This window comes from Grampus griseus, assembly GCF_964374135.1.
Source record: "Grampus griseus genome assembly, chromosome: 18".
Taxonomy (NCBI): domain Eukaryota; kingdom Metazoa; phylum Chordata; class Mammalia; order Artiodactyla; family Delphinidae; genus Grampus; species Grampus griseus.
The window spans coordinates 18,233,359-18,250,292 of record NC_139012.1 but is presented as its reverse complement, the minus strand read 5'-3'; the positions used below and the strand labels follow the sequence as shown (position 1 = coordinate 18,250,292).

Genomic DNA, 16,934 nt, shown 5'->3' with positions numbered 1-16,934 from the left:
CTTATCTTTATAACTGGGAGTTTGTACCTTTTGACTATCTTCATCCAGTTGCCCCTTTTCCAACTCCCTGTACATATCTGATCTCTTTTTCTATGAGTTTGTTTGTTTTTGAAGTACAATTGGTGTACAGCTCTATGTTAGTTCCTGTTACACAGCATAATGATTTGATATTTCAATACATTTCAAAATAATTGCCATAAGTCTAGTTACAATATGTCACCATACAAAGATATTATGTAGTCATTGACTATATTCCCCACGCTGTGTCTCATTTATTTTACAACTGGAAGTTTGTACCTCTTAATCTCCCTCACCTATTTCTTTCTTTCCCTATTCCCCTCCCCTCTGGCAACCACCTGTTTGTTTTCTGTATTTATGACTCTGTTTCTGTTTAGTTGTGTTCGTTCATTTGTTTTGGTTTTTAGATTCCACATATAAGTGGAATCATACACTATTTGTCTTTTACTGTTTGACCTATTTCACTTAGCGTAATACCCTCTAGTTCCATTCATGTTGTCACAAATGGCAAGATTTTATTCTTTTTCATGACTAACTTTATATATATATCACATGTGATACATATATCTCACATATGATATATATATATTACATTATTTATCCATTCATTTATTGATGGGCACTTATGTTGCTTCCATATCTTAACTATTGTAAATAATGCTGCAGTGAGTATAGGGGTGCATATATCTTTTCAAATTAGTGTTTTTTGTTTTCTTCAAGTAAATACCCAGGGATGGAATTGTTGGATTATATAGTAGTTCTATTTTTCATTTTTTGAGGAATTTCCATACTGTTTTCCATAGCAGCTACACCAATTTACATTCTCATCAACAATGCACAAAGGTTCTCTTTTTTTCCATATCCTTGATAACACTTGTTATTTGCTGTCTTTTTGATAATAGCCACTTGGACAATGTGAGGTGATATCTCATTATGGTTTTAATTTCCATTTCCCTGACGATTAGTGATCTTGAGCATCTTTTCATGTGTCTGTTGACCATCTGTATGTCTTCTTCATAAAAATGTCTATTCAGAACCTCTATTTTTTAACTGCATTGTTAGTTTTTTTGATATTGAGTTGTATGGGTTCTTTGAAGATTTTAGATATTAACCCCTACTGGATATATCAGTTACAAATATGTTCTCCCATTCAGTGAGTGGCCTTTTCATTTTGTCGATAGTTTCCTCTGCTGTGCAAAAGCTTTTCAATTTGGCATAGGCTCATTTATTTATTTTGTTTTTGTTTCCCTTGCCTGAGGAGACATACCCAACAAAATATTTCTAAGATAGATATCAAAGAGCTTACCGTCTATGTTTTCTTCTAGAAGCTTTATGGTTTTGGGCCGTATATTTAGGTATTTAACCCATTTGGAATTTATTTTTGTGCATGGTGTGAGAGGGTAGCCAGTTTGATTCTTTTGTGTGTCGCTGTCCAGTTTTTCCAACACCATTATTGAAGAGGCTGTCTTTTCCCCATTGTATATTCTTGCCTCCTTTGTCATAAATTAATTGCCCATATAAGTGTGGGTTCATTTCTGGACTCTCTATTCTGTTCCATTGATATATGTATGTGTTTTTGTACCAGTACGATAACTGTTTTGATTACTGTAGCTTTGTAGTATAGTTTGAAATCAGGGAGCATGATTCCTCCAGATCTGTTCTTCTTTCTCAAGATTATTTTGACTATTCAGGGACTTTTGTGTTTCCACACAAATTTTAAAATTATGTGTTCTAGTTCTGTGAAAAATGCTCTTGGTATTTTGATAGGGATTGCATTGAATCTGTAGATAGCCTTGGGTAGTATGGTCATTTTAATAATATTAATTCTCCTAATCAGTGAACATGGTATATGTTTCCATATGTTTATGTTATCTTCAATTTCTTTCATCAGTGTCTTATAGTTTTCTGAGTACAGGTCTTTTACCTCCTTAGGTAGGTTTATTCCTAGATATTTTATTCTTTTGGATGTGATTGTAAATGAAATTGTTTCCTTAATTTCTCTTTCTGATAGTTCATTGTTAGTGTATAGAAATGCAACAGATTTCTGTATATTAATTTTGTATCCTGCAAATTTACTGAATTCATTGATGAGCTCTAGTAGGTTTTTGATGGTGTCTTGAGGATTTTCTATGTATAGTATCATGTCATTTGCATACAGTGACAGTTTTACTTCTTCCTTTCCAGTTTGGATTCCTTTTGTTTCTTTTTCTTGTCTGCTGTTGTGGCTAGGACTTCCAACACTATATTGAATAAAAGTGGCAAGAGTGGATATCCTTTTCTTGTACCTGATCTTAGAAGAAATGCTTTTAGTTTCTCACCACTGAATATTATGTTAGCTTGGGTTTGTCATATATGGCTTTTACTATGTTGAGATATGTTTCGTCTCTGCCCACTTTCTGGAGTGTTTTTATCATAAATGGATGTTGAATTTTGTCAAAAGCTTTTTCTGTATCTATTGAGATGATCATATAATATTTATTCTTCAATTTGTCAATGTGGTTATCACACTGATTGACTGATTGGGGATATTGAACCATCCATTCATCACTGGGATAAATTACACTTGATCATGATGTATGAGTTTTTTAATATAATATTGAAAATTTGGTTTGCTAATACCTTGTTGAGGATTTTTGCATCTATTTTCATCAGTAACATTCACCTGTAATTTTCTTTCTTTTTTTTTTTTTTTTGCGGTGCGTGGGCCTCTCACTGTTGTGGCCTCTCCTGTTGCGGAGCACAGGCTCCGGATGCACAGGCTCAGCGGCCATGGCTCATGGGCCCAGCCGCTCCGCGGCATGTGGGTCTTCCCAGACCAGGGCACGAACCTGTGTCCCCTGCATCGACAGGCAGACTCTCAACCACTGCGCCACCAGGGAAGCCCTGTAATTTTCTTTTTGTGATACCTTTGCCTGGTTTTTGTATCAGCGTGATGCTGTGTTTGTAGAATGAGTTCCAAAGCTTCCTTCCTCTGCAATATTTTGGAATAGTTTGAGAAAGATAGGTGTTAACTCTTCTCTAAATGTTTGGTAGAATTCACCTGTGAAGCCATCTGGTCCTGGACTTTGTTTTTCTTTTTCTTTGTCACTGATTCAGTTTCATTACTGGTAGTTAGACTGTTTATATTTTCTGTTTCTTCCTGGTTCAGTCTTGGGATATTGTGCATTTCTAGAAATTTATCCATTTCTTTTAGGTTGCCCATTTTATTTGGCTATAATTATTTGTAGTAATCTCTTGTGACCCTTTGTATGTCTGTGGTGTCAGTTGTAACTTCTCCTTTTTCATTTCTAATTTGATTAATTTGGGCCCTCTTTCTTTTTTGATGAGTCTGGCTAATGGTTTATCAGTTTTGTCTATCTTTTCAAAGAATCAGCTCTTAGTTTCACTGATCTTTTCTACTGTTTTTTTGTTTTTTCAAATTCTCTCTTTCATTGATTTTTGCTTTATGATTTCTTTCCTTCTACTAACATTTTGTTGTTGTTGTTGTTGTCATTGTTCTTATTTTTCTAGTTCTTTTAGGTATAAGGTTTGGTTGTTCTTCTGAGATTTTTTTTTTTCCTGAAGTAAGCTTGTATTGCTATAAAATTCACTCTTAGAACTTCTTCTGCTGCATCCTATAGATTTTAGATTGTTGTGTTTTTATTTTCATTTGTCTCTAGGTATTTTTTGATTTCTTCTTTGATTTCTTCAGTGATCCATTTGTTGTTTAGTAGCATATTTTTTAACCTTCCTTTGTTTGTGTTTTTTGCCTGCCGGTGGATGGGGCCAGTTTCTGACAGTTTCCTGTGGGATCCAGGGTATCCTAAGGCTGGTGTCAACCCACTGGTATCATTTTTCTGGTGGGCATATAGGACATGAACCTGTAATGTGCAGTGCTGATCATTCATGTCTGATACGTAACATCTAATGCTTGCTAAATGAACAGGTAATTATTATGAAAAATATTCTGTGTATTCCAGGGCCTGATCTTCAGGTTTGCATAGCCAAAAACCCTGCATGTTGCACCAGGAAGATGGAGGAAAGTTATCAAATTGCAGCTCGCCAAGATATGCAGCAGGTGCTTCAAACATCCAGCTCTACATTAAAGTTTCTGATATCTCGAAACACAGCTGCCTTTCAAGGTAAATGTATCATTTCTGAAACTGAACGTAAATCTTGCTATGTAATTTACCTATTATTATTATTATACTGGTAAATTTGTCTAGGTTTACTTCTTTGTCTTTGCATATTATTCTGGTATAAAATGAGGTTTTAGCTTTTTCTGACCTTCACAGCTTGTTTCTGAGGTTATTCTGGGGCATATAAATTGACTTAGAGTAGGGAGTCTGTAATGTTAGTGAAATTTATGCCTTTCTGGGGGTTCTGCCAAATCCCGCAATACTCTGACCCATGGTCTTACTTCAGTATGAACAGACATGATTATTAGATTCTATTAAAATAGTCTATAAAACAAAGTCTCATCACTTTTAACTGGGTAATGATAGATTCATTTTCAAAAATATAATTAAAAAAATATTTGTCTAATTTTTTCCTCTACTACTTCATGTGATTTTCCTAAGAACACCAGTGTGATATATCGAAGGGTAGACAAGTCTGATAAATAGTAAAATAAGAAATATTAATTGGATGTTTAAGGGTCAGCTACGACCAGAACTCAACCTTAATTCAAACAATATATTCAGAAATAAAATGAATGGGTTATAAAATTATAATACACATTGGAAAACAGGTGATCTTTTTCTTATTTCAGTCATCTCCTCTGTACAATTCCTTATTGCTACAATAAAATAGCTTAATTTATTTTTCCTTTTATAAAGCATTAGCTATTCTGTGTATTATTAGAATGAAAATATTTAGATTACACTGCTTTTCAAACAAAATTATTGCTTTTGTTCAATGCAAAATATAACTTCTGCTAGTATTCCTTTTAAATAAGTATATTAATGTCAATCTATTTAAATAATTTGTGCTTTGTTTACATACAGAACTAAATCACAAAGCTGATTAGTTTTTAAAACTATACTTATTAAATAAAATAAATGTAATAAATCTGGACAGAATTTAAGTTGAATTAAAATGTAGTTCATGATGAATTGATGATTTTTTTATAGAAATTGTGACATGTCAGATTTGAAGATGTTTTAATCCAGTAATATTTTTAGATGTCTTAGAAAACAACCTTATTTATGTTATGGAATTTATTCATGTGAAATTGTTGGAGGCAAATATATTGATATGCCTTTTAAGCAAAGATTGGTGGCTTGAACTGACTGAACTAGAAGATATTAACCACCCACAGAAAGTGATGTAATGATTTTTTCTTATGAAAATGATAGTGTGTACAATATGGAAAATACAGTTTAGAGATAAAGGGGGCAGTGAATAAATCAACCTTACCAGAACAGGGAGATGTGGATGGGAATTGTGGACCATATGCTTGAACAGGTAAGTTGGACTCACGTGAAAGAAGACTTGAAACATCAACTTGAGTTTGAGAGAATCATTAAAGATTTTTGAACAGGGAAGCTTCATTATGATTTCTCATGTTTTAATGTCAAAACTAAATCCCTCCAAGTAAGAAGGTATGGCCGAAGAAGATCGTGACAAGTCAAACCTACGTTTTTGGAGAGCAGTGTTAACCATGTAGGTGAAAGAAAGCGCCAGCAGTTACCGTCACATAGGGACTCAATGAATGGTAGTTGAACGTTTTCTTCTGTCTTCAAATATACTCTAAAAACCTTTTCACATATTGTTGGATAAATTGATCAAGATAGAGCACATTAAATTCAAAAGATTGGGAAAAATCTAAAACCTGGAATGTTTAGACTTTTAACATGGGTTTAGGCTGCTGAAAACTTTTGGTGATATTGCTAAAAGTTTGGCGACAACTGATCAGTAGTATAAGGACATGAGATTATCTCTACTGGAGTGTCAGTTAATATTATGTATAACTTTTGTTATTTTTTGTTCAGTAAATTGCACCTGATATATTTAACAGGGTGAGTTTTGCTGTGTATTTAAGTATCAATTACAAAAGTGAAAAAAGTAGGGCCTTTCTTAAATATAATTTGTTATAATAAATTGTCATCTTCTCCCTTTGTGACATATCAATTTTATTTAAGAATCATGAGAAGGCAAGACAGCTGTAGAAGAAATTTTCCTAAAGACTAACTTTACTGGAACAAATTCTCTTACAAGAAGAATACCTGCTTTTAATTTAATGAATAGAATAAGTAGCTTCAGGCTTAGTTCCATAAAAACAAGCTAAATATATGTGCTAAAAGCCATTTGAGAGATCACATTTGCTGCATCATAACTGAACAGGCTACTTTATCAATAGGTAAAGCCCTCTGTCTAGTTTCTATGTAATGACAATGTCTGAACACAAATCAGCCTTTGTGTTTCCTAAGAAGAAAGAAGCTAATACATTTTAGTGGGAAACTTAGTCTGCTTGAGAGCAATTTAATGGAGGAAATCATTTCACTGCTTAAGTCATGTAAGTAGATGTGCTACATTTCGATCTTTTTATTTTTTAATATTTCACTTCTATTTGCTACTTCAGCAGTACTACCCTGTCCTTTTAGCCATATTGTGGGTTATAAAAGACTTTGGACTGGGATGTAGTATGGTCCCTTCTCTCATAGATCTTATGGGGTTCCTCGGCAGCATGTTTTTTTTTTTTTTTTTTTTTTGCGGTACGCGGGCTTCTCTCTGTTGTGGCCTCTCCCGTTGTGGAGCACAGGCTCCGGACGCGCAGGCTCAGCGGCCATGGCTCACGGGCCCAGCCGCTCTGCGGCATGTGGGATCTTCCTGAACCGGGGCAAGAACCCGTGTCCCCTGCATCGGCAGGCGGACTCTCAACCACTGCGCCACCAGGGAAGCCTGGCAGCATGTTTTTGAAGTAAACCTTTGGATATGACTGGTGGGGATGATCGCTTGGGTGTGTGGGTGTAGCGGACCCCACACGACTGTAAGATAAAGGCTGCTGGGAGGCTGGGATTGCTCCGAAGAGAGGAGACAGTGCCGGCAGCTGGTACCAGAAGACATAAGGTTATTCCACGTACAGCCCACATTCAGCTCTGGAATTTAGCCCTGGAAGGTAATATCACTGGGACTGGAATCAGCCTCCTTACTGGGATAATTCTACTTTTTTCAGTTAAGGTGTTATAGGTCTCCTGAAAATAAAACAGGCAAACAAAAATATGGTTTTGGAAGAACCCATAAGTACGACCTGGGGTTCACTGTGTCCTGTGGGTTGTCATTCACGTAGCATACAGCCTCTGATAAGATGAAAGGAGCAAGCGGGTATCCCTGTGTCTGTTGCTCTTCATGAATTAGTGGTGCTGTTTGCACAGAGACTGCTGGCTTCGTCACAGTGCAGACAACAACTGCTCTTCATTTTCAGGGGCTTGATTACGTTCATGAATAAAGCGGGCAGCCTGCAATAATGCGAAAGAGTTTGTTTCCCTTCAGCCGCTTTATGAGTGTGGGATTGCCTGTCTCGAAAACCTTTTGCAGGGGGGTAGGGGGTGGTGGTGGTGGGATGAATTGGGAGATTGGGATTGACATGTATACACTAATATGTATAAAATAGATAACTAATAAGAACCTGCTGTATAAAAAATAAATAAAAATAGAGATCATACTTTAAAAAAGAAAAGAAAACATTTTGCAAATATTTTTTATAAATGTTTTATTTATTTATACACTAAAGTTTGGTGTGACTCCTGAAGAAATAGTGGAAGTTGACAGAGAATGTGTCAACCACTGTAAAAAAGCAACTCTTACCCAGCTTTCAAATTTGTCAGTTTTAAAATCTCTGTTTAAGTAAGAGAATAGGGCTTAGTTTTTGTTTTCTTTAATTTAAAACTATACAAAATTTTCAGCATAATTTTCAAAAATAAACTGCAGGAATATTTGGGAGAATACAGAAGCTTATCTTTTGTTTAAACATTATAAAGATAAGGTTAAGAAGTTTTATCTTTCCTTAGAGATAGATCTTTTCCTATTTCTCTCATCTTCAAATAGCTCACATATTTCTAAAATATATGGTATATACTAAGTCTTTATTCTGGAAGTTTCCAGTTTTTTATATGGCATTTAAAAAGTGCATTATCACAAAAGACTCAGTGATGAACGATATCTAGAACAAGAAGAAGTTAATATTTTTGTTGACGATTTCATTCTCTGGGCTAATTAAATTTTCATTCTTTTTTTTTTTTTTAACATCTTTATTGGGGTATAATTGCTTTACAATGGTGTGTTAGTTTCTGCTTTATAACAAAGTGAATCAGTCATACATAAACATATGTTCCCATATGTCTTCCCTCTTGCGTCTCCCTAAATTTTCATTCTTGATTAAAAGTACCTGAAAGATTGGTAAGCTTGTCCTCTTGGGTTGAAATGTTAGATTTAGGACTTTAATAAAAATTACATTCCTATTTTTAATGAAATATAGGAGTGTGTTCAAAATTAAATATCTTTGTTTAAAAAGCAGGTAAATTAAGAGTGAGAATGTGAATGTAATTAAAGTATTGTCCTCTTTTACACTAACAGATATTACCTACTGTGAAGTGTATAGCTAGTGTATAGCTACTGTAAAACTGGTGTAAAATGTATGTACATATCCACATACATATAATCGAAGGCACAAGGATGTAGTGAATATTTGAATACCTTAACGTATGAGAAGATGAGTAGATTTATATAAATGTTACAATAGTAAACCTGGAGTACATTAATCTTAGTTTGTTCACTTTTGTTATGCTTTACAGAGGTGAACGATATTTAAAATTATCCCTTGGAAGAGCATTATGTGCAAGGATAAAGGAACAGTGTTATTTCTAACACTGAGAATTACCTGATCAAAGGCCCAAGGGTAAGAGAACAGGTAGCCTTAGACTGGCAGTGTTGAGGAGACGTGTTGGCTTTTCTCTTTCTCTAGACCTAGAGCAGATATGCAGTAAATGTAATTAACTGAACTGCATGAATACATGGATAAATGAATGAATGATACTTAGCAGGAAGCTGGTTCTGAAATAAAATGAAAGCGTTCCGCTCTCCCTCTCCCCCTTCATCCTTCCCTTCCCTTCATGCATTTAATATCTCTGTTGAGTACCTACTAAGTGCCGGCACCGCCAGGTGCTTAGATGGTATGTTGCCCAAATTTTCAAGCTATTTTACTTTTATTGGCTCCTTCAGGCTTCTGATACGCCAACATTTGTTTACTGATTTTATAAGCTAGGAAGGAGGGAAGTCCCTGGCTTTCCAGTGGTTAGGACTCAGCACTTTCACTGCCGAGGGCCTGGGTTCAAGATCCTACAAGCTTCATGGCGTACCCCTCCCACCCCCGGCTCCCAGTAACCAGGAAGGAGCACGTTATAATGTTTCTGTCGGTGGTGTATTCTGAATGTGATTGCATTTTCCCCTTGGTTTGAAGCAGCGCGTGGTTTAGTGTGTTATCTCACACGGCAGCCACCAGTGCAATTGGTCTTTATCCAACTGTCCTGTATCTCTGAAACGTTAAAAAAATTTTTTTTTTGAATCTGTGTCAGCAAGCTGCTATTAATTATGAAAATGACTAATTTTAATATATTCTAGATGAAAGTTCCAGAGCTTAAATTACTTTTCAGCTGGAAATAAAGCTTGCTTTGCATGAAGCAAAAAAATTTGAAAAGCGTAGAACTAAGTGTGGAAACACATTGAAGTGTAGAACTAAGAGGTTACTTTGCCATATTTCTTTTTTAAGTTTTAGGAAGTAAACTTTCAGTTGTTTTAATTCTGACTGATGATAGGTTATGATAATATCACCTATTGCTATGATAATCTTACCTAGAAAGCACAATAACCTGCTTACGGTAGGCTAAACAATTCTTTCTTGATTTTATATTAAATACATTTTCAGTTAAGTCTTTTTTTTTTTAAAGTTGTACCTTTCTCTTAATTATTTTGGCACAATCAGGCTTTTCTATTTCTTTTTTTTCTTTTAAATTAATTAATTTATTTTTGCTGTGTTGGGTCTTCGTTTCTGTGTGAGGGCTTTCTCTAGTTGTGGCAAGCGGGGGCCACTCTTCATTGCAGTGCGCGGGCCTCTCACTATCGCGGCCTCTCTTGTCGCGGAGCGCAGGCTCCAGACGCGCAGGCTCAGTAGTTGTGGCTCACGGTCCCAGTTGCTCCGCGGCATGTGGGATCCTCCCAGACCAGGGCTTGAACCCGTGTCCCCTGTATTAGCAGGCAGATTCTCAACCACTGCGCCACCAGGGAAGCCCATTTTCAGTTAAATCTTTTCAGTGTGAGAACTGTGCATTTATTGCCTAGAAGATGAGTTGGCATTTCATCAGGGTCTTTATCATTTTGTTATCTTCATATTTGTTTAATCTTACTTTTACATGAGGGATCACAAGGGATGATTCTTAAAAGGTAACTATGTATTGAGTAAAGGCCAGGACGTGCGGGAGGTTACAACTAGCTATGTTTTTGAGATTTATCTGTCCCCCTATCTCTTATTCATCTGTGTGAATTGATTTATACAATTTCTTTTTATAGATATGTGGCATTTATTTACCCTCCCTGTGATGGATATTTTAATAATTCCCAACTTATATTTGCACTTGTAGTGCTGCAACAAACATTCTTGTTCATGTCTCCGAGGGCATGTGTTTCTCTAGGGTTTATATGTAGAAGTGAAATTGTGGCTTATAGGCTGTGACCTCATCAACTTGACCAGATATTTTGCAGAATTACTCTTCTAAGGAGCTGAACCTATTTAAACTCCCACAAGCAGTGGTGTGCTTTGTCCATATTCCACATCCTTCCCAACACTTCCCAATAATTCTGAAATTATTGTCAGAATTTAAAAAAAAATTCTAAAAAAATTTTTTAATTAAAAAAGAATTTTAAAATAAAATTTGATGAACTGATAGATGTGAAATGGTATCTTGTTTTCAAAACGTGCAGTTTCCTAATTACTGGGGTGTCTGAATGTCTTTCCAAAAATACTTCTTTATTTTGTGTGTTCTTTATTTTCTCTTATGAATATGTCTTGTGAATCTGTATACACACTTAGGAGATATGTACCATGTTGTGTTTCTGTATGTATTAAAAATTTTCTTCTAGGTACAGATATTGCCACGTCTTAAAGTTTTAGCTAAAATAATTCAAATTTCTTTCCATATTCTATGGCAGTTCAAGCTCTCCAGAAGTTTTCTGCACATTTCCACAGTCTGCAGTCTCATGGTTACTACTGCCTCTGCTTCCCTGCTTTCCTTCATTTGCTTTTGTGTCTCTTTTTCTAGCATATTAATTTCATATGAAAATTTTTTTCTTAATTACCACTCCATAGACACACACATACACGTACACACATTAACCTAAGTTGTATGTATAAAATAAATTTTATGAGATGATGGTGATAAAGGAAGGTGAAGTCTAAAAATCACAAATAATTTCAAATTGAACACGGATTCCTGTGTTTGCAAGTGTTTTCTAGCCCACCCTCCACCATCAATCCATGGAACTACCATCCTCACATCATTCTCTCTGGCCCTCGTGTCTCCCACTTCCTTGTGTGATACTCTGCTCTTCTCAGATGGTGAGATGAGGGGATCTTCTGGTTCCTTACATTTATTATATGAGCATGGAGATAGCAACCGTCACGTGGCTCTGAGGGTGAATTTAAAAGAAATACTTTTGTTTTAGGTTAAAAAACCTTTTATCTTTTTATGTTAAAAATTTCCCCAGCTTTATTGAGATATAATTGATATTGTGTAAATGTAAGATGTACAACCCATTGATTGGATACTCTTACGTATTGCAACATGGGTACCACTGTGTTGTTAGCTAACACCTCCATCAAGTCACATAATTACCAGTTCTTTTTTGCGGCAAGAACATTTAAGATCTACTCTTTTAGCAACTTTCAAGTATATACTACAGTACTGTTAACTGTAATCACAGTGATGTTCATTATATCCCCAGAACTTAATCATTTTGTAACTAGAAGTTTGTATTCTTTGACCAGGGTCATTTCTCCGCCCTCCAGCCCCTGCTAAGCACCATTCTACTCTCTAAACTTAGTACTTGTTGATCAGCCTATTGTCTATTAGATATTTTAGAAACAATGAATTTCCTAAATCCCACATTCATGCAAAGTACAGTGACCTTTTATAAAGTGTAGACAAGTTATGTAATCTTTTTTTTCCTAGTATTTAAATTGAGTCTGTTTTATATTTTCAAATGTTAATGTTGATAATATTAGTAATCTATGGAAAGAAAGAAACAATTAATTATTAACTACTTTTGAAACAGAGCTCATTTATCTTAGAAGTGTTTACTTCCAAAAGTAGTAATAGGCTATTAAAGTTAATCAGGCATTTTTAGAAGATTCAAAATATGTTTTCTTTAAAATATTTTTCTTATAACTAAATATAGAAAAAAAGAAAATAAGCTGAATTAATATCAAATTTTTCTAAATATTGTGTGGCAGTAAACGTCAAGGGAAACTTGTGATGTCACTAATGTGTGGTTGACACTCACTTTGTAATGTAATATTTATGAATTCTTTTAAAAACCTTTTACTCCATGAACAAACTTTTTCATTATGTTGATAATGCAATCTAAAATGGACATGATATTAAAAGTGAAATTCATGCTTTCCCCCACCCCCAGATTAGCTTTGTGCATTTAACATCTGAATATGGATTTTTTTTGATGATGTCAGCTAATATATTTTGTCAATGTGTGTCTTGGAATTAATATTTGTAACAGTAAGCAGTTTTAATATTGAAAGTAGGGTATTTCCCTGTTTATAAGAGGCTGGTAGAAAGGTAAAGATTGAGGGATCCTTTGAATATATCTAAATTTATTTAATGTGAAGAATACAATTACAGTAAAAGTAATAATTTCATTATATGTTTTTACTGATTATAAATTTCATTAACAAATTCTGTTGAAATATACCCTTGATGCACTTACCAGCTCTTTTGATAGATCATTTTTTAATAGCTATTTTTGAGTCAACATATTTAGTTTCATGAAGGGTGATTTGTCTCTATTAAATGTCCAATGTATTTTAAGGCCCTACAAAATTTTATCTAAGCTAGGTAATGCTATGATTTAATGATCAATTTATTTATATTATTTTTACAAGAAAGATAAAATATTGGCATTATTAAAATATTAAAGAAATTATTTTAAAACTCAACAATGTGTCTTTTCACATTTTGCGTACTACCTCATAAGTAGTAGTTTATCGTGAGATATTAATTTGTGTCTCACTGTGGTTGTTGTGTGGCATATGCCACATGAAAACCTTTTGTTTTTCCTCTGCCTTACTGGTTGAACCCCAAGTTTGGGGGTGATCACCCTCTGTGGCAATGTGCTTAGGGACAGTGAACCCTGCTGGAGCTCTAGGGGATGGTGTAAAATGGAATAGGAAGTGTGTGTACGGTGGTGAAGTTTTGAATAGCTGTGGTGGGAAATGGGAAAGCGGCCCATTTGGGAAAGCTCAGCGGCCATGGCTCACGGGCCCAGCCGCTCCGCGGCATGTGGGATCTTCCCGGACTGAGGCATGAGCCCGTGTCCCCTGCATCGGCAGGCGGACTCCCAACCACTGCGCCACCAGGGAAGCTCTAATTTTTAAATATTTTTTTTTAAAACCACTTTGTTGAGGTATGATTGATAAACAAAAAGCTGTATTTCCTGTATAAAACTTGATACAAACAATTTGGAGATAAGTATACACCTGTGAAACCATCACCACAATCTACGCCATAAACATATTGGAGGAGGTTGATCATTGACAAGAGTAATGGTGTGGAAGAGCCAGGCGACGTCCAGCTCCTCCCTACGGCCCAGCTCTGTAAAGTAGATGTAGAGATGTTTCTTTCTTTCTTTTTTTTTTTAATTGGGGTATAGTTGATTTACAATGTTGTGTTAGTTTCTGCTGTACAGCAGAGTGAATCAGTTATACATATACATATATCCACTCTTTTTGGATTCTTTTCCTATATAGGCCATTACAGAGTATTGAGTAGAGTTCCCTGTGCTATACAGTAGGTCCTTATGAGTTATCTATTTTATATATAGTAGTGTGTATGTGTCAATCCCAATCTTCCAGTTTATCCCTACTCCCCCTTACCCCTGGGAACCATAAGTTTATTTTCTACATCTGTGACTCTATTTCTGTTTTGTAGATGAGTTCATTTGTAGCCTTTTTTTAGATTCCACATATAAACAATATAATATACAATGCGATATTACTCAGCCTTAAAAGAGAACAAAATAATGCCATTTGCAGCAACATGGATGGACCTAGAGATTGTCATACTGAGTGAAGTAAGTCAAACAGACAAAGAGATGTTGTTTCAATAACATATATCTAAATATGAAAATAAAATTAATTTTGATAGAATAACTCATGATTCTATCCAATGAAACCTATTTTCAATACTTAGCATAATTTAAAGTGAAGGGCTTTATAAAGAAATGAATAACACACAAATAAGTAAGATTGACTTGAATGAAATTTGTAAACAAACTTTGAGAATGGACTGGAGAAAGCATGTAGTGAGAGAAAGTATTTAGAATAAAGTTGCATAATAGAAATTATGGGCAAAATCATGAGTTTATATATGAAAAATTTATTTTAAACTTATTTTAATTATAAAAGGTATAACATGGTTATATAAAATTGAAAATAAAATCTTTGTCAATAACTCAGCAAGTAAGGTTCTGTGATGAGCTTAAGTCCCTTAAGACTCAAATTTGAAGTCTTGGTGGTAATTCTTAGAACACCAAGAGCACATTTTACATTTTTATATAAATAAAAATGAACTAAGTTCTGTTTACCAAACAATATCAATAATTATCAATCATTTCAATAATGTCTTTTTATTATATCATCTCTTAATGAATTAGAAATACAGTTCATATAAGTGGCATTATTGTCTAATTTGAAATTTTAAATAATATAATAATTCATTTTAAATTATAAAGTACAGTTTATTAAAACTGTGAGAATTTTCTTAATAGTTAAGCTTTTTTCCCCTCTATAGCCTTGGGGGAAGAGCAGATTAAGATTAAAATATTAAACAATCGTCCATAATATTTAATTGGTAAAGTGGTAAGATATAATGGAAAATAAAATACCTCTCTTTCTTCAGGCAAATAGAGGACTTAAATTTTATAGCCATTCCTCAATGTAGCTGTTCATGATGGGAAATTATCCATGCATATCTTCATGCTTTTAGCATAAAATATATCTAGCAATAAATGGGATATATATGCTATAGCTCTCATGCAGAAGGCAAAGAGCTTGAAACAGCATCTCAAGATCCAGAAAGTCATAACAGTAAATAAAAGGTAATTGTTGGATAGCTATGCTGTGTTTCTTTTATGCCAGAGTAATTCTGCCTGTGGGCTAACTTTAGTATAAACAAAGATAATTGAACTTTTGCACCTTGAAGAATATTTTCCTCTTGTACTATTTCTTTGACTCCGTCTCCTCAGGGTGTAAACTTGACTTGAATGTTAACTTATGAAGCATATTCATTTTTTTACCATAAGTAGGAATAAACTGAAGCTACTTTATAGTAGAATAAACATTGGTCTTTGTTATGGGAAAACATTTGTTATTGTTATCAGATAGGCAACATGCTTAAGAGTTTAAGACCAGGGTTCTAGAGTTAGAGAACCTGAGTTTGAATACTCTCTCAAGACCTGCATCTAGGCTTTCATTTCCTTGCTTGTAGGATGGGGATAATAATAGTACCTTCTTCTAGGTTGCAATTAATAAGAATTGGTCATGGTAATTCCAGTAAAGTAACTAGTATCATGCCTGGTATGTAATAAGCACTCAGTAGATGGTAGCTATCCTTCTTCCTTTACGTGTGGTGTATATTTTTTCCCTAACATTTGAGTGGCAGCAGAACATCTCAGGGTAAAAATTGTCTAATGGAATTTCTGTAAGTGGGGAATTGCATAAAGTCAATTGGCACATTATCAGAAGTGCCTCAGTGGCCAGACAGGAGAAGGGCCTTGGTGATCCAGACTTCCTTGGACCTGCTCCCGATGGGCTTTCCAAGAGTTAAATTGCAGGTTTGTGGGGTTATGGCCAAACATGCTCTCTAATGGTAAAGACAAGCCATTGAGAGAAATTATTTGGTGAATAATAACTGGTACATTTTAAAGCAAACTCTTTTTACTGCCCAGCTGGTAATCAGATGTAATTTCGAATTTCATTAAATGGTATTAAATTGTAATATTTTGACTCTCACTGTAGTAGAAACTAACATAAACACCAAAATCTAAGGTTTGGTGCAAAGCGACAGAGTCCATGGAAAACTATTCAGTGGCTTAACGAAAGCCTTAATCTTCTTAGTATCCTTTGCCAAATGAGAAGAACTTCACATGTGAAAGGCTTTTGATATTTTTGATATTGCTAGATTCATTTGATCACTTTCGGGGATGTATGCAGTTTACTTTGGCATTTCTTTAGATTATGCATTTGTGAGTTTTCAGATAGAGCCACTAACTTTAAATTGGTCCTTTCACAACAGCATGGAATCAATAAGTAAATGCATAGTCTTCAGAGCAATGTGAAAGGTTTTGTGCTTGGTAGAATATGGCAAAAAGTTTCATCTAAGATTTCCCTGAACTACTTTGGAGGGTACTGTTCATTAAGATAATTTTTATTTTGGTCCAAATGTTGCTAATTATTGTTCCATAAAATTATGTCACTATTTGATAGTTGTACTTCCTACCTGCTGGAAATGTGAAATATTATTATTGCTTGTCTGGGCGGCATTTTAGAGGGTTTTCTCTTTATGTGAGGAAAGACAATATGGAGAGAGATGGACACGAAATCCCTGGAAAGTGTGATTTAGGAAAGGGGTCAGAGGGGTGGACAAAGGTGTCCT

General features: G+C 34.8%; 1 protein-coding gene across 1 annotated transcript in view; it reads left to right on the top strand.

Moving 5' to 3' along the window:
• GPC5 (glypican 5) overlaps nt 1-16,934 on the top strand; it is a gene marked incomplete at both ends in the record, with an annotated part of 1,359,437 nt that overhangs the window by 36,683 nt on the left and 1,305,820 nt on the right. Inside the window, one exon of the mRNA XM_082675781.1 lies at nt 3,978-4,139. Within this exon, the coding sequence (XP_082531907.1) occupies nt 3,978-4,139 (162 nt within the window). The remainder of the gene's footprint in view (nt 1-3,977; nt 4,140-16,934) is intronic.